Source organism: Panicum virgatum, chromosome 3K, assembly GCF_016808335.1.
Source record: "Panicum virgatum strain AP13 chromosome 3K, P.virgatum_v5, whole genome shotgun sequence".
In the NCBI taxonomy this organism is placed as follows: Eukaryota; Viridiplantae; Streptophyta; class Magnoliopsida; order Poales; family Poaceae; genus Panicum; species Panicum virgatum.
In genome coordinates, this window is record NC_053138.1 from 54,974,628 (window position 1) to 54,994,808 (window position 20,181).

At 44.5% G+C, this 20,181-nt stretch overlaps 3 protein-coding genes across 4 annotated transcripts; all 3 read right to left on the reverse strand.

Annotated features, from left to right (window-relative positions):
• Window positions 1–5,860: 5,860 nt before the first annotated feature.
• Window positions 5,861–13,444, reverse strand: LOC120701061 (atherin-like). The gene is made up of 2 exons (XM_039985232.1): window positions 13,262–13,444; window positions 5,861–6,412 (listed from the first exon to the last, which is right to left on the reverse strand). Exons 1-2 carry the CDS (start codon window positions 13,442–13,444, stop codon window positions 5,861–5,863), a joined length of 735 nt encoding a protein of 244 aa, XP_039841166.1.
• On the reverse strand, window positions 12,742–17,470 carry LOC120699707. 2 transcript variants are annotated; one of them, XM_039983749.1, is made up of 10 exons: window positions 16,780–17,470; window positions 16,575–16,695; window positions 15,149–16,493; window positions 14,843–15,055; window positions 14,577–14,773; window positions 14,199–14,369; window positions 13,837–13,938; window positions 13,262–13,753; window positions 13,113–13,190; window positions 12,742–13,032 (listed from the first exon to the last, which is right to left on the reverse strand). In XM_039983749.1, exons 1-3 carry the CDS (start codon window positions 17,370–17,372, stop codon window positions 15,840–15,842), a joined length of 1,368 nt encoding a protein of 455 aa, XP_039839683.1. In that variant the 5' UTR covers window positions 17,373–17,470; the 3' UTR covers window positions 12,742–13,032; window positions 13,113–13,190; window positions 13,262–13,753; window positions 13,837–13,938; window positions 14,199–14,369; window positions 14,577–14,773; window positions 14,843–15,055; window positions 15,149–15,839. The 2 variants fall into 2 exon arrangements, with proteins under 2 accessions (XP_039839683.1, XP_039839684.1); XM_039983750.1 differs by having other exon boundaries at window positions 13,262–13,773.
• On the reverse strand, window positions 17,465–19,561 carry LOC120701062. The gene is made up of 2 exons (XM_039985233.1): window positions 17,922–19,561; window positions 17,465–17,861 (listed from the first exon to the last, which is right to left on the reverse strand). The coding sequence occupies exons 1-2, from the start codon at window positions 18,713–18,715 to the stop codon at window positions 17,465–17,467; spliced, it is 1,191 nt and encodes a 396-aa protein (XP_039841167.1). The 5' UTR covers window positions 18,716–19,561.
• Window positions 19,562–20,181: the final 620 nt, after the last annotated feature.

Sequence of the window (20,181 nt, forward strand, 5' to 3'; positions counted from 1 at the left end):
AGGAGGAGGCGACTTCGACAAGGGAAGCACCGCGACACATTCAGCATCGTCACCCACCTCAACAGATGCTAGGTAATCTCAACGAGCGAGTCACCAGGTCCAAGGTAATAAGTATCACTGGCTTTGCTCATTCAGCATTTGTTGCCTCTTTTGAGCCCAAAGATATTGGACACGCTCTTTCTTATTCTAATTGGGTCAATGCCATGCATGAGGAACTTGAAAATTTTGAAAGAAACCAAGTTTGGGTTTTAGTCGAGCCACCACCTGCTTGTAATCCCATCGGAACGAAGTGGGTTTTCAAAAACAAGCAAGGTGAGGATGGGTTGGTTGTTCGAAACAAGGCTCGTCTTGTTGCCCAGGGGTTTTGTCAAAACGAGGGTATTGATTTTGAGGAGACTTTTGCCCCTGTTGCTCATTCGGAAGCTATTCGTATCTTTCTTGCGTTTGCTCCTTCCAAGGGTTTTAAAGTTTTCCAAATGGACGTTAAATCTACCTTCTTAAATGGTTTTATCGAGAAGAGATTTATGTGAAACAACCCCCTAGTTTTGAAAATCCCAAGTTTCCAAACCGTGTTTACAAACTTCAGAAAGCACTTTATGATTTGAAACAGGCACCCAGAGCTTGGTATGATAGATTGAAAACATTTTTGCTAGCTCAGGGTTTTAAAATTGGATGTGTGGATAAAACTTTGTTCTTCATGCGGTCTGGCAATGACTTTCTATTAGTTCAGATATACGTGGATGATATTATCTTTGGTGGTTCTTCTCACGCTCTTGTCTCCAAGTTTTCTGAGCAGATGTCCAGGGAGTTCGAGATGAGCATGATGGGTGAGCTGCAGTTCTTCCTCGGGCTGCAGATCAAGCAAACTCCTCAGGGCACGTTCAACCATCAAGCCAAGTACACTAGGGACTTGCTACAGAAGTTTGACATGAGTGACTTGTCACCTCAGCCGACTCCGATCAGCACATCGACGGCACTTGATGAGGACTTGTACGGTGAGGCGGTGGACCAGAAGGAGTATAGGAGCATGATCAGCTCTCTCCTGTACCTGACGATGACGCGGCCGGACATTCAGTTCGGCGTCGGCTTTTGTGCTCTGTACCAGGCTTCTCCACGCACCTCCCACAGGCAGGTGGTGAAACACATCTTTAGGTATCTGAAATTCACCCCTGAATTTGGTCTTTGGTACTCTGCGGATTCTTCTCTGGTTTTGGTGGGCTTTTCTGATGCCGATTTCGGTGGGTGTCGGTTGGATCGCAAGTCGACATCCGGCACTTGTCAATTTCTCGGTACATCTTTGATGTCTTGGTCCTCTCGCAAGCAGGCTAGCGTAGCGCTTTCTTCCACAGAAGCTGAGTATGTTGCCGCTGCTAGCTACTGCTCCCAGATACTTTGGATGAAACAAATCTTGCAGGATTATTGTTTGAGTTTCGGTAGGGTTCCCATCTTTGTAGACAACATGTCAGCCATTAGCATTGCAAAGAACACTGTCCTACACTCCAGAACCGAGCACATAGATATCAGATTCCATTTCCTGCGAGATAATCATAAGAGAGGACACATAGACCTGATCCATGTCCCTTCAGAGAGGCAAACCGCAGATATCCTCACCAAACCGCTAGAGCAGGACACTTTTGCTCGCTTGCGAGGGGAGCTTGGTGTTTGTTACCCCTTTTGATCGCTGACTTTTCTTTGGTTAGCTTTGTAGGTCTTGTTTGTTCTTCTCTTAGTTTTCTAGGTTTGGTAGTTGCACTGTGCATATGCATTGTACATGTTTGCATTTTGCATTGCCTCACTTGCACTAGCATTCTTGTATACATTGCTATGATCTTCTAGTGCCTGCTAGTGTGAGTTGATAAATTTGATCATGTATAGCTTGCTCCACTGTGTATATGACATCATCTGAGTTAAGCTATTTTGATTTGAAAATCTGAAAACATGATCACCATGTCTTGGCTACTAGCATGTTAGGGCGTGTTGATATGCTTTGCTATCTTATTCATGCTAGTGTAGTTTTTCGTTCAGCAATTCATACTTGAAATGATCTAAATCTGTTAAAATTGCTTGAACTGTTCTTGAAATGGATTGAAAATATCCAAGTGGGATTGCTTGTCGCACTGATCGAGCTTTCGGGACGGCTCACTTTGCACTTGTGAGAACCCGGGCAAGGCTGTGCATGAGTGAAACGAGTGTCTTAAGCTTCTGATTGTCTTTGGCATAGGCTTGGCCTCGTTGCTAAGTAAAGCATGACAAGCTTTCAACCCCTGGCATTAAGAATTACTTGATATAATTTGATTGAAAAATGAATGTTTGCAACATGCTTTGGCTGGTTTGGCTCACCTGTATGAGTATGATTAGCACTGCTTTCCTTTCCCTACTTGTTAGTGCTAGATTATGGGTGATGCTTTTATTTCTCCTAAACTGAACTTGCCTAGCAATAGACTGATTTGATATACCCTGTTGAGCTAGCTGCAGGTCTTGTTTATGGATGCACACGTGCTTGTGACTAGATGTTGCTCATATCCTTGTATCCCTGAATGCTTTCACTTACACCTCCTGCATTGCATTCATTGCATAGCATCTGTTCAGGGGGAGTCTCAGCTTCAGGGGGAGCTTGATGTGTGCATGTGCCAACAAGGGGGAGAAGGTTTTGGGGAGAGAAGTGATCGAACAAGGGGGTGTTTGTTTTTTGAACTTGGCTTTGAGAGTGCATCATTTTGTGAGCGTTGCACTTGTGAGAGGGAAAAGCTTTGCTTGGGGAGTGTCTACTTTGTTTCTGGCTCTTGGTTTTCCTTGTTTTCCCTCCACTTCCAGCATGACTGCATCGAGCACTACCTCTGTCTTTGAGGAGTCATGTTTTGGCTTTTGATCGATTGCGTCGAGCCGTTGCCCTTGTCTTAGGGAATCGATCTGTGCTTGAGTAAGTGACTATTCTTGACTCTCTGAGTTTTTTGTCACTTGCTTGAGTTCTTCACTTTCTTACTTCTCTTTTTATCACTTCTCTATTTTCAGGTGGTGTGTTGACAATGCACTCATCAAGGGGGAGATTGAGGAATGTTGAGTACTCTATCCTGCTTGTGATGAGTGAATTGTCAACCGTGCGGTGTGATCGTGCGCTTGGTCTTTGGATTGCAGGTACAAGAGCGTCGAGTGTCGATGGAGAGTTGCCGTGGAGGAGCTCGGGTCGTGTGGCAGCTGTGGCGTCCACTCCTAGATCGAGGACGCAAGCGGCGACGGAAGGCGGGTTTCTTGGTTTGCGCCACAAAACCAAGCAGGCGGACGGCGGTTGAAGACGCCAAGTCGTGGAGGCACGGGCGTCGGTCTCGGGACTGATGGAGGCGACGGGCGTCGACAACGTCTAGGGCCTCGCTGCGAGCGAGGAGGTGACGAGCGTCGGGCGGCGTCTAGGGCCGTCAGAAGGCCGAGGCGGGAATGGCGTCTAGGGCCACGGTGTGGAGGCGGGAATCTTCCCGCGCGTGAAGTTTTGGCGGTTTTCTCAAAACCGGCCACCTACCCGGGTTTTGCGGACCCTCCAAAACCGCGGACCGGAACTTCGTCGACGTGGCGGCATCGCAGCAAAGACTTCGAGTCGAAGAAAGAAACTCCGCCGTCGATTGAGTCTGTACAGCGGGCTGCTGCAGACCCGACCGGTCTGACCGCGGCAGCCGAGTATTTAAGTCGCCCCTTCTCCAGGTCGTGGGCTCTGAGTCTTTTGATTTTCTTGAGTCATTTTCATTTTTCCTTCCCCTTCCTCCTGCTCCAGGTTAGGGCCATGGACTCCAACGCAAAATGAGGGTTAGGGTTTAGCTAATCTCTCAAATTAGTGGGTAGGATGATGGGCGGATGGCTCTAGTCTTTGTATAGGTGAATTCCTCTGAGATTTATGAATGAAATTCGTTTGAGATTCACCTGTGTGTGCTGAGTTCTCATCCTCTCCCTCCTCTCTTGCGTTCTGGGTTCGAATTCTCCTCTTTTGGTGTGTTTTGTGTTTGGAGGAGACAACCCTTTGAATTCGTATTTTGTGGAACTCTTTGTGATGACTCCGATGCATCTAGCCTAGTGCCAAATCCCCTGAAATCGCGAGTTCTCACGAATTGGATTTTTTTGTGTTCTTGAGAAAACCCCAATCCACTTTGATCTTCTTCCGAATTCTCAAGATCCTTTAATCTTTTGGGAGAGATCTCTTGGGGATATGTTCACGGGACAGGTGTGAAGGTATCCTCCAAGTTTTGTTGGATTTAGACTTCGTTTGCTCGAGATTTGTCTTTTGAAGCCTTGGTTGCGGGCTGATTGGGAGCGACTGGTCTGACCGGTCTGGGTAACCGGTCTGACCGGTCTGGAATTTCAATTTCCAGCCCAACCGGTCTGACCGGTCTGAGCTAGCGGTCAGACCGGTCCAGGCAGACAGTTCCGCGATTTGTCTCGTTTTGTTCCGCGAAGTTTCCTAGGGTGTGCTGCTGTGAGATAGCTAGTCCATAGCTATTCTCTCATACCTTAGGTTGTGGGCTTGCGGTGATTTTTGGGATATAGGCCGACGGATCGATTTCAAAAGAAATTTTGATCGGCTCCCATTCACCCCCCCTCTGGTCGCCAGTTTCGGTCCCTCACATACACGTCAACTATCTCTAAAAGAAAAGGAAAACCAGAGAATAGTGAGCCTAAAATTAGATAAAAAGCCCATCAAGAAGCCCAACCCAAGTATCATCCCCAACTTATGCTCTAGCCTCAACCTTATCCTCCCCCACCCTGCCTCCTCCACCCATCTCCCTCCTCTGCTCCCAAGCTGCCGCCACCCTCCCGCCACTGTTCCTCTTCTGCGCCGCACCAGCCTCTACCTACTTCACCGCCACCCCTGCTTGCTCCGCTCCTCCTCTGCCCCTACCTCCTCAACTACTGCTGCCACCTATGCTTCCTCGGTGCCCGGCGCACCTGCGTTCTCCTCCGCCGGTGCCCGTCCCCTGCCTCCTCCTCCACCGGTGCCCGTCCACTGCCTCCTCCGCCGCCGCGACGCCCATCCCTTGCCTACTCTGCCTCCGCCTCGCCTATCCCCTTCCTCCTCCGCCGCCGCTCGCCATCCCTGCCTGCGCCTCCACAACAGGCCGCCTAGGAGACTGCCTACCCCTATAGGCTAGGCGGAACCCTCTCGCCTAGAGCTTAGTTGCACCTAGGTGGGCGCCTAGAAACGCCTTTTTGAACATTGCGTATAACTGTGGCCGATTGGATTGGAACATCGATAGGCATAGCGCACTGATCGGTTGGATTGGGGCATCAACACGACCACTCCACTCAAAGTCCCAAAAACTGCTCGGTCGGATTGGGTCATCGATACGAGCCTCAATAGAACTCCGTCCGATCGGATTGGGTCATCGACACGAGCCTCAATAGAACTCCGCCGGTCGGATAGGGTCATCGACATGAGCCTCAACGAAACTCCGCTCAGTCGAATTGGGTCATCGACACGAGCGTCAACGAAACTCCACCAGGTCGATCGGATTGGGTCATCAGCACAAGCGTCCTTTCGCGGCCATCGCCTCCAGTCAAACTCAAGAACTTGCATCAAAAGAAGCAGCCAGGTACCACCAGCCAGGTACCACCAGCCACGCCACCATGACGCCGCTAGTGCCCCTGCTTGCTTACTGCTAGCCACGCCACAATGGCGTCGCTGGCCTTCACCAAAGTAAACTGCCGCCGGTCACACCGCCTCGGTGTAGCCGACACACCCCTGCAGCTGGCCGGAGTGGGAAGACACCATAACAACGTAATGCCTCTAAGAAGGTAAACGGCGCCCAAGGGTGTCGCCGTCGTCTTGCCGGCAAATCCGACATGGCTTTCGCCTGTGCTTGCCCACCTCCCGAACAAACTAAGCAGAGAGCCCCTCCCGCTGCAGCGTCTCGCCAAGCCAATACGCCGCCTCGTCGTCTGCACGTGGCCGCTCCGTCTGCATGCGGCCCGCCGCACAACCTCCTCCACGCCCTTGCTCCCACCAGTGCCACCGCGGCCGCGCCACAGCCGACGGCCACCCTCGCGTCGAATCCGGCGCCACGGACATCAGATCTGGCTGCGGAAGCCTCGGATCTAGCCTCGCCGGAGCCGCCGGCACCGCCACCGCCCGCCCGGCGGTGGCCTCCCCCGACACCTGCAGCGGCCGCGCCCGCCAGGCGAAGCGGAGGGGAAGGGGAAGTGCTGCCCCACCGCCACCATCCTCGCCGGCTGCGCAGGCTTCCGGCGACCGGCTCTGGCGGCGGTGGCGACGAGGAATGGGTGATGGGAAAGGGGGCGGCGGCGGCGTGGGGCGTGGCTGTCCGCCAGAGTCGCCCAACGCGGGGGCTCCAGGGGTAAGGGAAGCTTGTGAAATGCAAAGATGGGGAATCATGTTTTTGCCAACATGCTTGAGGATTTTCTCTCCTATTTTCTTTATGAGAACGGATCATTTAAATTCCAATTATTATTATAACTTATAAGTATTTAAATTTAGAGTGTGAATGTACCAACTCTCTACCACACGTAGAATTCGTCGCCTGTTGGAGCAGGCCTACCAGATCACCCAAAACCACCGGTAGAATGAAACTAGTAACAGTTGGGACTGCACCCAGGCCCAAATTGATAATATAAGACAAAATAAATTGTGGGTTGCATTGCAATGGCGAGTCACCGGGGAATGGGAAGAGGCTTGGTCACGCGGTCAACTGTCTGGAGAGATGTCATGGGGCTGGAATGTTGCTAAGGCCACCTCATTGTTCAGCTAGTGCATTAGCTATAAACTTGTCCACCTTATATAAAAGATAGCAAAAGTGTACACAATATCTGCATTGCAGCGGTAGCAACAGATCCATGGTTGAGATGTGCGGAAGGAAGACACATTCTTTTTTTATGCAAAACAGGCGCAAGCGCAGTGGCAGATCCAAGAATTGAGCATTGGGGGGCTTATTTCTCCTTCTTCTTCCTCCTTCCTCTCTTTTTCTTCTTTTTCTTCCTCCTTTTCTTGTTCATCTAACTCACAATGGCCAAAAATGTTGTGGAGGCTTGGGTGGGGGTGGGGGGGGGGGGGTCCATGCATGCCCCCCCTGCCCCCACGCCTGCGCAAGCGTCGTGCGGGAGGAGAGGTGGAATTATTTTCCATTTTTGTTTAACGTGGCTGCATAAAAAATGGAAAGTATGGGGGCTCTCCACCTAATGCTAAACGGAGAGGGCTCTTTGTTTAGTTGCCTTCCTTGTTGGAATTTCAGCCTTATGGGTGTGCTGAAGTATAGAAGATGAAGGCCAAGCTAGTGAATCATTATATTGTTATCTGGGTTTACTGAATAATTATGTTATGAAGACAATAATAGCAACTGAATGGGAAATTCTTTTCATCAGGATGGTGTTACGGTCCATTAATTACTAGCACGCTTTAATAGTAAATCCCAAATTTTGGCCACTAGTAACACTTCCATTTTTTTCACATTTACGGCTAGAAAGTACTGATATTAGTAGTGTTTCTGGCAATGGCAGATGGCGCGTGGAAGTACCAGTGGTTTTAGGAATCCAGTTCGTGATCCGCTGATGGATGAAAGAAAATTGAGCTGCCCCCCGTGTGCTGCTTTGGGCCATGTCAAAGGCAATATGTAAATAGCAAAAAACCTCCGAAAAATAGCAAAAAACTTTTTTAATGGGGGCAGGCATTTTTTGCGCGCTACACGGCTGTTGGAATTCGAACCCGCGACCTCACTCTCGCGTGTAACCTCCTATACCACTACACCACACTCTCACTTGTGTCTATACTCCATTTTCTTTCCCCAACATATTATACTAAACTGAGTACAAATTCTTGTTTGAGGCCCTAAATGAATTCAAATTAAAAAAGTTGTCAACTGCAAAGTTTTATAACTTTTTGGGTTCTACAACTTTTATTTTGGTTGTTTCCCCATCCAAGGTCGTTTAGAAAATTTGAATTTCACTTTGTTGTGTGCCAGATCTAGGACACATGACAAAGCCAGGTCATTTGCCGTGTGCGTTGATCTGGCACACTGCAAACATCTAATTTTTTTTTAAAAAAATTCTAGTCCAGAGTATCCGGATTGTAGAGTATCCGGACATATATCCGGAGTATCCGGGTTGATGTATATCACTTGATATTGTTTAATTGATTTTTCTTAAAAAAATATCAAACATATCCAAAAAATTACCAAAATTTGGCATGACATAATCTAAGTTGTCTATTGCATATAAAAAAGTTTGAAGTGAAACTCCAATTCGCGTGTCACTTTGATTCAAAATCTGAACGGCCACTTCTCAACTCTGGATCTTCTCTGGAGATGCTTTGATTTGTAAGGAGCGTATGTGACAACTTGTGCGAAACCTCCTTAATTTATTACCGCAGCCTCCACGTATGAAATCATGATATTATGACAAATCTTATAATTTTCAGACTTTGTTTTCTTTTTTTAGAATTTTAAAACGATTCAGCCACATGTTCGTGGTCGTGTTTCCGGGATAAAATGTTTAAAATTTCTTTTGATTTGATAGGGATGGCCTCAAACTAGGTTAAATAACATGAATATCATTTTTCTACTAATTTTATTCTATTATTTGAATCGCTTGCATTTCAAATTTGACTTAATTCAAAAAATTGCTTGAATACAATTAATTAGTTAAATATAGCTAATAAATACAAAAATGTACCAAATTTCAACATAGAGTACAACATTTTGTATGTGAAGAGTAGAAAAAGTTTCGAGTTGAGAAGAGAAGAAATTTTTATTACTTTGCCGTGTGAAAAAAAACACACAAAAATTTTAATACTTTGTCGTGTGCCAAAAAAACACACGGTGTGCCCAACCTTAGCCGTGCATTTTTTGAGTGACACATGGAAAAATAGTTGTTTGCCATGTGCTCGAGAAGTTGCCCGCGGTAAACTTTGAGACACACGGCAAACACGTTGTTTCCTGTAGTGTTTACAATAAGTGAGCAAACGTTTTCCTGTCTGGTACTCATGTGGTCTCATGTGGAGTGCTTTAAATAAGATGAGTAGCAAAAATACGCGGAAAGGGAAGTTTGCTGTAATAAAAGCAATGGACACATGCAAACAAATTGCAGAAGCATATATGAGTATTTGATTGAGTAAACTTGACTATAAAAGGTCTGGTCAGAGAGTGCTGGTGTCGTAGAATTGAAGAATTAATTGAAAGAGGGAACATGAAACTAGGAAGTATGTGTGATGATTGTGGTGCTTTCAGGACCGACAACAAGCAACAACCTTCATGGAATACGTTTCACATTCCAGATTTCGTTGATAGGGCTCTGGGAGATCTCGAGAATTAATTGAAGGAGCACCAGTGTCAGTACAGCCTCTCACAGCTCAATGTTCAGGCTGTTGGCTTTCCTCCGGCTATCTCACTGAGAGACCCGTCAACCTTCATGGAAGCTGGCAAGTGCGGCCAGCACCAGGGCACTCGAACAGGATGATGCAGATCCAGCATCCACCTCTCTGTTCTACTGCTCGCACACTGAACAACACAAATCACGCTGCCTCAATCTCAACTGCATGATGAAGCGCCTTTTGCTGCATGCAGGACATTTCCTTTGAAGCTATGCTTGTTTGAATAGTTGTGCTTGTTTCCTTAAATTAACGAAGAAGTTTGGTGTGGACGATTATGCTTCCGTTCATTTGTAAAGAAAACTTACCCCAAGAAAAAGGTATTGACTTAACTACAGGCGGACGTAATTTTATCAAAATGTATGCACCCTTTACATCAATTATCTCACATATTAAATACGCTAGACACACCACTTGGAACAGTCTGATCCTCATGTGGAGTGGGGAACCTTTTATCTCCTACGGTGGCAAATGCAAGCTATTTCAAAATGTAAAATAGTTATAGTTTGAACTGGCCAATTTCAATTTCTAATTACACAATTATATTTCTTTCGGAAGGACCTTCAAAATAAGACATCACTTGCATATGTTTCAACAATATTTTTCAAATTGCTTCTATGATTAGAAAAATATGTACCAACATAAACTTGTAAAAATTCTGGATGGACTTACTAAAGTTGCCTATCACCGATTGTGCAATAAACATCCACCTAGCCCCAACACAACTATTTGCCATCATACTCTAATCACATCAACCAATTATCTTGTAAATATCAATAGGAATATTCACTAAACTAAACTCAGGCGAGCCAAGCAACATTTTTAAAGCAATAGGCAACTTTTGTTATATTCATAAGCAAATTAGAAGACACTAAAAAGTATTTTCTCATTGAAAATATATCTCTGAAAAATAGTGGTGTGGGATCTTGTTTTGAAGCTCGTATTGAAACGAGCGCAACTATCTCACCGGATTTTGATTTGGACGCTCCATTTTGAAACTATGGTCTTTTTATTTGAAATTGTGTGGATGCACTCATATATCCATTCTCTTTGAACTACTACAATATTTTTTTCCGAGGCGGTTAAAAATAATTTTCCAAGGCAAGCAGACCCGTCCGCCTCGTGTCGGCTGCCTCCGCGCGGATCAGGCGCCGCCGCCGGGGGCCTCCCACCGGGGAGGGGCGCTGAAGCGTCCCCTCATAAGAGAAGACTTAAATGTGATACAAATATCAGTCCAAGGAGGCTGATAACACATTTATTACATCAGATGGTACATCACCGTACAACTCTACGCGGTAATGGACAGTGAAGCGCCACTATCGCGAGGATAACAACTAAAACACACACAACGACATTAACTACGAAGAGGTCATCAGATTCTTGCACCATACGGAGCTTCCTATAGGTGACTCTATCCACAGGCAAGGTTGGGTGTAGGACGGAACCCCTACTCAACGTCTTCGGGAACGAAGTTTGGGTCTTTCTCTGTAAAAATTAGGAAAGGGGTGAGTACAAACGTACTCAGCAAGTCCAACCATACCCACGGAGGGGGTATAAACAGAATATAATGCACAGGGTAAATCAAGGATAAGGCTAGGGTTTATTTTGCGGAAAGCTGATTTTTTTTATGCATGGGTTTATTTGAAAGAAAAGGTTTTCAAAAGTCATTATCTTGCACTGAGTAACTCGTAGAGTTGACCCACACAGGATCCAAGTTTTAGATTGCTACCGGACTCCTCATCCGCCATAGCACACGGCACAACTGCTAGACACTTAAAACAACTCACACCAACCCATTTATTCCTAGAAGAAACACTAGTTGTGTGACCAAACCGTAACTCGCCCAGTACCGTGGGCATGGCTATTCGAATAGATTTTAACTTTGCAGAGGTGTGCAACTTTACCCACAAGCGGGGTACCACAACACGATCACCTTAGTGTCGGTGCAGATCCCAACAAAGCCATTACCCACCTTAGCTAGACCTGACTAGCCAGCACGGGATCCACCAAGGGGCCATTGACCTATCACTGAGGTTTAACCAGGGCATAAGTCACACAGAGCTTATCCCTTCTCCTTGATCACCTGTTGCTTTCAGCTCTCCTGATGGCTATCAGACTAACTAGTGGGATTTATGCTAAGCCGTTGCCCATACAACGGTCGAGTGATTTGCACGATAGTGGAGTTAGGCAAGATGACACACCAACTCGGTCCTTAGTTGTGACAAGATGGATATCTCCCAACCTTGCTCAACCACACAGGTACGAGCACACCATTTGACAATTCACACAGAAGTGCCGTCCATCCCGTCTAAACTCATCTTTCGAAAAGTCCACATTTTCCCTTCCCACACACTCACACATTTTTCCTTTTATAAAATAAGTTGTACCGTGTTCGAGGTCCTAAGCGTTCTAGCAGAGATTAACATCCAAGTAGAATAAATCATATTCAGATATTAATCTAGGTGGTCAAGGAATGGTTATAACAAATCAAGGGGTGGCTATCTAACTATATTTTCAGCAGTCAAAACATATGCAGTTTTGTAAAACAGGCCAATAGGTTGTGTTTATAAAACTAGGATAAAATATTCATCAAAGGATGAGATTGAACTTGTCGTTCTCAAAGTCTTCCGGGAAGTCCTGATCGAGGTACTGTCCTTCGGGTTTGGGATCGCGGAACTGGTCCTCGTTCACTTGCTTGCAGTACTGCTCGTCGACGGGTTCTCCCTCGTTCCTAGAATCTACTACGTTCCCTGGTGCCAAGGACACAAGGGAAAGAGCTGGAAACACAGGGAAATTCCTTTCCCTAGTGCCAACACTAGGGATTAGTCACTTGGGAGAGAAAAGTAGGGAAAACATTGGATTTCCCGAGTGTTTTCAGAAAACACATGGGAACTACTATAATTTTCCGTGTGTTATGATTCCCGATTGTTTTAAAGGAACACATAGGAACTACTATAGTTTACCATGTGTTCTGATTTCTGAGTGTTTTAAAGGAACACATGGGAACTTACTATAAGCTACCATGTGTCAATTCAACACACGGGAATTCTAGCACAAGGGAACAATGCGTAGTCGCCGTTAGGTAACAGTAACAGTAGCAAAGTTCCCATGTGTTTTTTAATTAGTGACACATGGGAGAGACATGTGCATGGATAAATAGTTTGATGACACGTGTAGTTTTTAATTTCTGTGTGTTTGAGAAAAACACACAGAAAACTGTATTTACATATGTTTTTACTATCGACACGTGGCCCTACTTTCCCTGTTTTTTTATTATACAGGCAAGAATCACCACAATGACTCAATAGAACACTTCAATCTTACATATTTTTGACTTTTATACACACCAGCACTACAAGCACATAATCGAGCATCCACAGAAATAATAGATGATCAAATCCAACTTTACTTTAATGGCAGCGGTCACTGAAACAGTACATGCATAGGCTTAAGTCTGGATAACTAGTACTTGAATAGATGGTTCATATATACAAATATACAAGACAAAGAAACGGTTTGTTGAACATACTGACATTATTCAACAAAGCCATTGCTGCCAAGAAAGAAAATTATGAGGTAAATCCTAGAATTTCCATGCTAACCATTGCATCTGATGAACCAATCTCTCTTGCTACCATACTTGGAGCATTTGAGGCATGGCCTAAGTTTCATGTAGACTGAAAGAGAACAAGTAGTGAACATGAGCAACACTAACTTAAATAAGTACAATAATATAACTATATTATTCAGTGCTTACCAGATGAGAAAATATTGCATGTCCAGGCTGCGGGCGTGGAGGTGGAGGAAGGTCCATCTGTAGGCGTTCTGTACTGGCCTGCATATACATGCTATGTTACATTTCTAATGCATTTCTAGAAAAAGGAAAGATGTTGCATATAAACTTACAGATATGGCAGTTTTATAGTACTCCCTCTCCGGTTGTATCTCAGACTCCCACGCCTCACGTTCCTGTTGTAGCTTTTGTTCCATCTGAGCGTGCTTCTGCTGCATCTTCCGCTCCATGTCCTCACGCTCCTGCTGCAGCTTCCGCTCCATCTCCTCGCGCTCCTGCTGCAGCTTCCGCTCCATCACCTCATGCTCCTACTGCCGCCATCGCTCCATCTCTTCATGCATGTGCTGCTCAATCTGCTGTGCTTCTTCAGGATTAAGTCGATGTCGTTGTTGTGGTGGTGGTGGTTGGTCTGTTGGCTCGCCTGCAGTGCTGGATACTCGCACCTCACATAGCACTGTTGGTGTGCTGATCATGCCATCTCCGACTAGATAACAACCATGCTTCTTGCCATGCCCCGCCTTGTATGCAGCTACACCATCAATGGGTTCTTTGTCCCATTCGAAGTCAGGACCATGCAATGCTTCACAAGCTTCTGCATATGCCATCTATAGATGCCAAGTGTTTTCTATGAGAAAGTTAATTTTGCCCCAAAATCAGTTTCTCTTGAGTTTATGGTCCAATAACCTACAACATTATCATGAGCATCAATATCAGCATAATCTTTCCCCTCTTCTGTTCTTGCCATTAGTTAGGCCTCAATTTCAGGAACTGGCCTCTTCAACTTCTTCTCCTGCAACCAGGCACAATGTAAATTGGGATTCACTCAACATCATCCTAGGGAAATGAAGCTAAGGTTCACAATCAGCTAAGTAATTGTTACATATTTCTCAATTGTCATATTTTTCATGTTCTATAACACTATTTGCTTGTATATAGGAGACTAGAAAGTTATTCTATTCCATATCTGTATAAGAGCATCCATAATAATCATGTAATTTAAAGAAACAATGTTGTGGCCTAGTACAAACTGATTCTGCAAACTAAGCTTACCATATTTCTTTGGTACCTAGCAGTAGAAGCACTGCCTTGGCGATGGATTCGAAGTTTCTTCTCCTTCCGTGCCCTGCCTGCTCTTGATTTAGCTATCCATTCAGGGGTGTTCCACATCTCTGTGAGCATCCGCCATGCGTTTGGGCACGTTGCAAACCAATAAGGAATTGCCTACAATATCACCATATCTTAAGTTTATCCATGGTAATAAAGTAATTAATACTAGTGTCTATTCAGTTTGCAGTCAGTGCTATTTTTTTCTTGAACAGTAAATAATTGACCCTATTTCATCAACTAGTTTAATAAATTGTGCCATAATGGTGTGCATTGTTGTATAGAAAACTATTTTCACGAAGCACCAAAAAAATTGCAGCTAACCTGCATGTACTACTGCACTGGGGGGTACATCTTGCATGCCTCACTTCTACTGATGTAAACTTTGCGAACATGCCTATGGTAGGCAATGATGGACTAGAGCCGTGCTTCATAAAAGGCATTTGGGAGAAGATTCTTTATCACATTCCGGACTACCCTTTTAGCCCAACTTCCTTGCCATCAGCCCATTTAAAATAATACTGAAACATTCATACACATATTAGTATATGAGGGTGCAAAATAGATGAAAAATTGAATTGCTTTCTTACCCAGAATTTGGTCGCTATCTTGTGAAGAGCACTAGTGGGTGCTGTGTCGAGTTTGGTGTAGGTTCTGGCACAACACTGTAGTGGCAAACTTTATGTGCAGCAACCCTACTGCCCTTATATGTAACTATCCCAGGATAATTTCTCCGAATCAGTAAACCTATTATTCCATTGGGGGATCTAGACTCCTTGCTAACAAAGCTCTCACGCCACTGCCTGTCATAGGTTCAGAAGAACATATTATCAGATTAGCAGAAGCCACCAACTACTTTAAAACTACAATAAAATAAATAATTAGTGCCTTCTTACCTATCCCCTACTGGTGTGAGTACAACTTTTTCCTCCTCACGAGGCACTGGAGGCATAAGTGCAGGGCCTCTCTCGTACAAGTCCTCATCTACCGAATCCTCCATCTCAGCATCGCCCGCCTCGCCATCTTCCACTACCCTATTGGGGTCCTGTTCTGGGATGTCTTGTTCTTGTTGCTCTTGCTCTTGGTTGATATCTGCTGTCTGAGAGGACATACTAATGCGACAGCTTTTTTTGGATCTTGTACTAACACTAGACCCCCTGCCACTAGCATCACCCCTACCACTTGAAACCCCCCTGCCACCTCCCCTAGTCCTGCCATTGGAAGCTAATCCGTTCTGGTTACTAGAAGATAATGCAATGCGCATCGTGAACCTGAAATTGAACACAACTTAAGAGACATAATGTTAGTATAGTCATAAAATATATTTAACAACACCAATCACAATGATATGAGATTGAAAGAATAAATAAAATAGTTCATGGACCACTTTTATCAAGAACAAGACACTAAGATAACTTCAATCCCACTATAACCAAAGGCCATATTATAACATAACCAACACTCAGAAATACTCATCAAGACGGGGGTCATCCTCATCTGAGACGACAGCTAAGTCATCATCACTATATTCTATTATTGTTTCAATGACAGAATCTTCTTGAGCTACTGCAGGTATTTCTGAGCTATTCAGCAACCGTAGGTCATCATCGTCAACAATCTCCTCAGCATCTCTTTCAATGTTAGACATGTCATCAAGTCCTTCCCCCAGATCATTACAAAGTTGCCTTCAAGTCCATCCTCTTGAAAGAATTCAACAGACACGGGTGCACCTTCATAATCTTGATCAGATGGGGCAGGTAGTTTACCTGGTTGTCTGACCTTGTATACCACCCATCTTTTCGCAAGATCACGCACTGATTTGCATGGGTATGGAATGTAGTACACTTGTGTTGCTTGTTGAGTGACCACAAATGGCTCATATCCTGGGAGCACTGACTCATGTTCAACCTCCACTAAGCCATATCTTGATGTGTATCTAACTCTATTTGGATGGAACCAATGGCAATTGAACATGACCAAATTTAGTGGTTTTATGCCATCAAATGACAGCTCAATAATTTCTTTGATATATCCATAGTATTCCGTTGTTTCATCATTTTCTCCTTGCCCTACAGTTACTAAACCACTATTTATGGTTGCAGCATTTGGCCTTTCCTTCTCATACTTGTCTGTTCGGAAACGAAACCCATTAACATAATAAGTATTATATGTCTTCACCCGAGTGTGGCATCCTGCAGCTACCTGCTTTAAGTCATCGCTCATACACATATCCCGTAGGCTCTACAAATAAGTAATATGGTGTCATGAATAGGATTATATGCTACTGTTATAGTAAGAGCAGTGAAAGGATTAGAATATTACTAGACTTCGGAACCAAGTTACAAAATTGGGAGAGTTCTTTTTAGCCCCTTTCCGTAGCATGTTTTCTTTTTGTTTCTTACTTGGCTCACCATTCCTGGTCCACTCCTGTTCAATGAAATCACTGCATTTGTAGAAAATATAAGACATATTAAAGAACTATTCAAAGATATGCTATTTTGCCATAAAAAAGTTGTAGTTATCATACCGCACATAATCATCCACTTCGGGCAGCTTCGTTAGGACATAGAGCATAGCTGCACTCCACTCATCACTTTTTAAGTGTCGAGTGTATCCACGACTAGTTGTATCACCCTTGGTTGAGAATAGGCTCAGTTCGCAATCATTTGACAGAACTTCTGGATTGTATCGAGGGATTGGATTGTGCACAGTGGGCACATGGTCTGGAAAATATCCAGAAGTATAAAAGGACAATTCATCTAGTATTTCAGACTGTACTATGCATCCTTCAACACGTGCATGATTTTTAACTTTGCCTTTAATTACTTTTTGTTGTCTCTCCATTCGATAACTCCATCGGTATTGCACAGGGCCTCCCATTCGTGCTTCATACGGTAGGTGAAGGATCAGGTGCACCATTGGAACAAAAAATCCTGGTGGAAAGATCTTCTCTAACTTGCAAAGAAGGATAGGCACCTCTTGCTCCATTGTTTTTATTTCCGTGAGATCTATCTCCTTCGCACATAGCTTGCGATAGAAGAAGCTTAACTCAGCCAACACTTGCCAAATCTGATCTAGGAAATACCCTCGGAACATGACAGGCATAAGGCGCTCCATCATTATGTGGTAATCATGGCTCTTTAATCCATTGATGCGTAGTGTTTCAATGTTCACCCCTCTTCTTAAGTTTGCTGCATACCCATCCGGAAACTTCAAGGTCCGAACCATTCGAGTACCTCCTTTCTCTGTGGTCTAGTTAGGCAGAAATCAGCTCTTGGCTTCACCCACTTCCCTGTAGCTTCCTTTTGCACCATATTTAGAGATGGCCTGTTGCATAGCACTGCCTGATCAAGCCGAGCCTTCACATTATCCTTTGTCTTATCTCTAATGTCAAAGCCCATGTTAAAAATTGCCTCCATGACATTTCTCTCATTGTGCATGACATCAATGTTGTGAGGAAGAAGTAGTTTGTGATAATATGGCAGCCTCGACAAGCCAGGAATGTGGGTCCAATTGTGCTCCTCACCAAATTTATCAAACCCACCCTCATCAAGTGGGACAAGCTGATCTATTTGGGCACGGACCTCATCACTGGTTAACTTTCGGGGAGGCCCTGTTAGGACTTGAACATTTGATCGAAATGAAGTTTTATCTCTGCGAAAACTATGATCCATTGGAAGAAATTGTCGATGGCAATCAAAGAATGAGAATTTTCCACCATACTTAAGCCAGATCCCTTTTAGACCCTCTCTGCAATCTGGGCATGGTGATTTTCCATGGACACAGAGACCTGAAAATAGCCCCAAGGCTGGAAGATCATGGATTGAGAATAAGTAAGATACACGCATTTTGAAGTTCTTCTTTGTAGCCCAATCATATGTCAACACGCCATGCTCAAAGGCATAAATGAGATCATCAACCAAGGGCTCGATGAATACACTGTAATTCTTCCCAGGATATTTGGGTCCAGGGATTAGTAGACTAAGGAAGATGTTATTCTTTTGCATTATAAGGCTAGGTGGAAGATTTAGGGGAATGACAAACACAGGCCAACAACTATATGGTGAGGCTACCATACTAAATGGATTGAACCCATCTGTTGCTATAGCAACCCTAACATTCCGTGCATCTAAAGCAAAGTCAGGGAAGTCTTTATCGAATTGCTGCCATGCTTCAGCATCTGAAGGGTCAACCATTTTGTTAGGGTGGTCTCGATGGCCATACTTGTGCCAAGTCATGTGTTTGGCTTGACTCTCGGACATGTATTGTCGCTGAAGTCGAGGAATGATAGGTAAATACCGGAGGACCTTCCTTGCAATGTTAAGTTGTCTTTTCTGACCATCGCGGCCCTGGACCTCCACATACCTACATTGACCACACTTATCACAGTGATCTTTATTTGCATTTTCCTTCCTGAAGAGCATGCAATTATTCGGGCACACATCTATCTTCTCGTAAGGCATGTTCAATGCACCTAGGAATTTCTTTGCCTCATAAAGGTTGGGTGGTAGCTTGTGACCATGAGGGAGGATTGTGCATAGCACACTAATTAATGCATCAAACCCTGAAATGGTTATGCCATATTGTGATTTGACTGCTAGAAGTCAAGTGATTGCATCTAGCTGAGAGACTGTTGTATGCTCATGGAGAGGCTGAGATGATGCACGCAGCATCTTATAGAATGCTTGTGCTGTGGGCTCTGGCTCCTCATCTCCAACAGAGACATATGCATCACGAACATCATCTATCATGTCATCTAACCTACCAGCTTCATGGTCATTCATTTCTTCAATATGCTGCCTCACCACATCCTCTCGAACCTGCCCAGTCTCTCCATGGTATACCCACACATCATAATCTGGGCAAAATCCATGCTTGCATAGGTGTGAGACCATTGTTTGGCGCATTTGGGGTCTTGAATTCCCACAATAGTTACATGGGCAAAGCACGTGGTCCTGAGATTCTCTAGCGAATGCCTGATCCACAAACTCTGTGGTTTTCTGCATCCACTCCTCACTAATCTCATACCGATTCCTACGCCCAGTGTACATCCAACTACGGTCGTTTGCCATCCTATCCTTTGAAAAGTGGCACATAATTGTTAGTTACATAATTTATTTTTTCATAAATTGAGGGGAGTAATAAGGTTCCAGAACAACTTATTTAATTCAAGAAACAAAAATTCTATTATGCATACACATAATCAGTACTAGAATCAACAATTCAATGTGTGCATTCACAAACCCAGTTGGTAACTGACATATCTGACAAAACAGAGCAGCATACATGGACGGATATGATCCACAAACTGAAGATATTAGATTGTTTTTAGCCCATCAGATTGAGTTTCAGAATATGGCTAGCAACACTACGTCAAAATATAAGTGCGTACTATATCTAATTTGTTGCTAATTAGAAGAAACCAGGAGTACTTTAGAAATAAAAGATTGATGAAAATTGGATGAACAATCGTGCTTAAACATCATGTCAGACATAAAAAAAACAAGAGGATGTCAATCTTGCCAATCAAAGACAGACTTAATTTAAATAGCAGTTGTACAACAACCTAATTTAGAATGAGAATAAATTATACAGCGACTAATCCTCTAAAACGTAACCAAATCGAATTTTCTGGGAGAATCAAAAAGGAAGAATCATTAAGACGTGAGGAAAGAACCCGTTGGATCCCATATGCACTCACCTGAGTTGGAGGGACTTTGGCCCGTTCTATTCTGCAACGGCGGTGATGGAAGGAGCACCGACCAGATCCTCGGCACGCGTACGACAACGTTGAGCAGCCACGGTGCCCCCAATGTGCAGCAGAGTCGGGTTGCCCGGCGTCAGGTGTACGGCAGCGGGATTCGATTGGAGAACGGAGGGAGGCTGGGTTCGTAATGGGAGGAGGAAGGATGCGGCGGCGTGAGCTAGA

Bases quoted from the DNA above. Each gene is read 5' to 3' on its own strand.
- LOC120701061 (XM_039985232.1), bottom strand. From the start codon at position 13,444: ATGGAGCGGAAGCTGCAGCAGGAGCGCGAGGAGATGGAGCGGAAGCTG. The intron at 6,413-13,261 runs GTAAGTTTATAT...GTTCTCATAAAG, and splicing joins ACTATAAAACTGCCATATCT to AAAATAGGAGAGAAAATCCT.
- LOC120701062 (XM_039985233.1), bottom strand. From the start codon at position 18,715: ATGCCTTACGAGAAGATAGATGTGTGCCCGAATAATTGCATGCTCTTC. The intron at 17,862-17,921 runs TCATAGTTTTCG...CCTAACAGGGCC, and splicing joins CGACAATTTCTTCCAATGGA to TCCCCGAAAGTTAACCAGTG.
- LOC120699707 (XM_039983749.1), bottom strand. From the start codon at position 17,372: ATGATGGAGCGCCTTATGCCTGTCATGTTCCGAGGGTATTTCCTAGAT. The intron at 16,696-16,779 runs GTATGATAACTA...CTACAAATGCAG, and splicing joins GAAGTGGATGATTATGTGCG to TGATTTCATTGAACAGGAGT. The intron at 16,494-16,574 runs GTAATATTCTAA...ACTTATTTGTAG, and splicing joins TAACTTGGTTCCGAAGTCTA to AGCCTACGGGATATGTGTAT.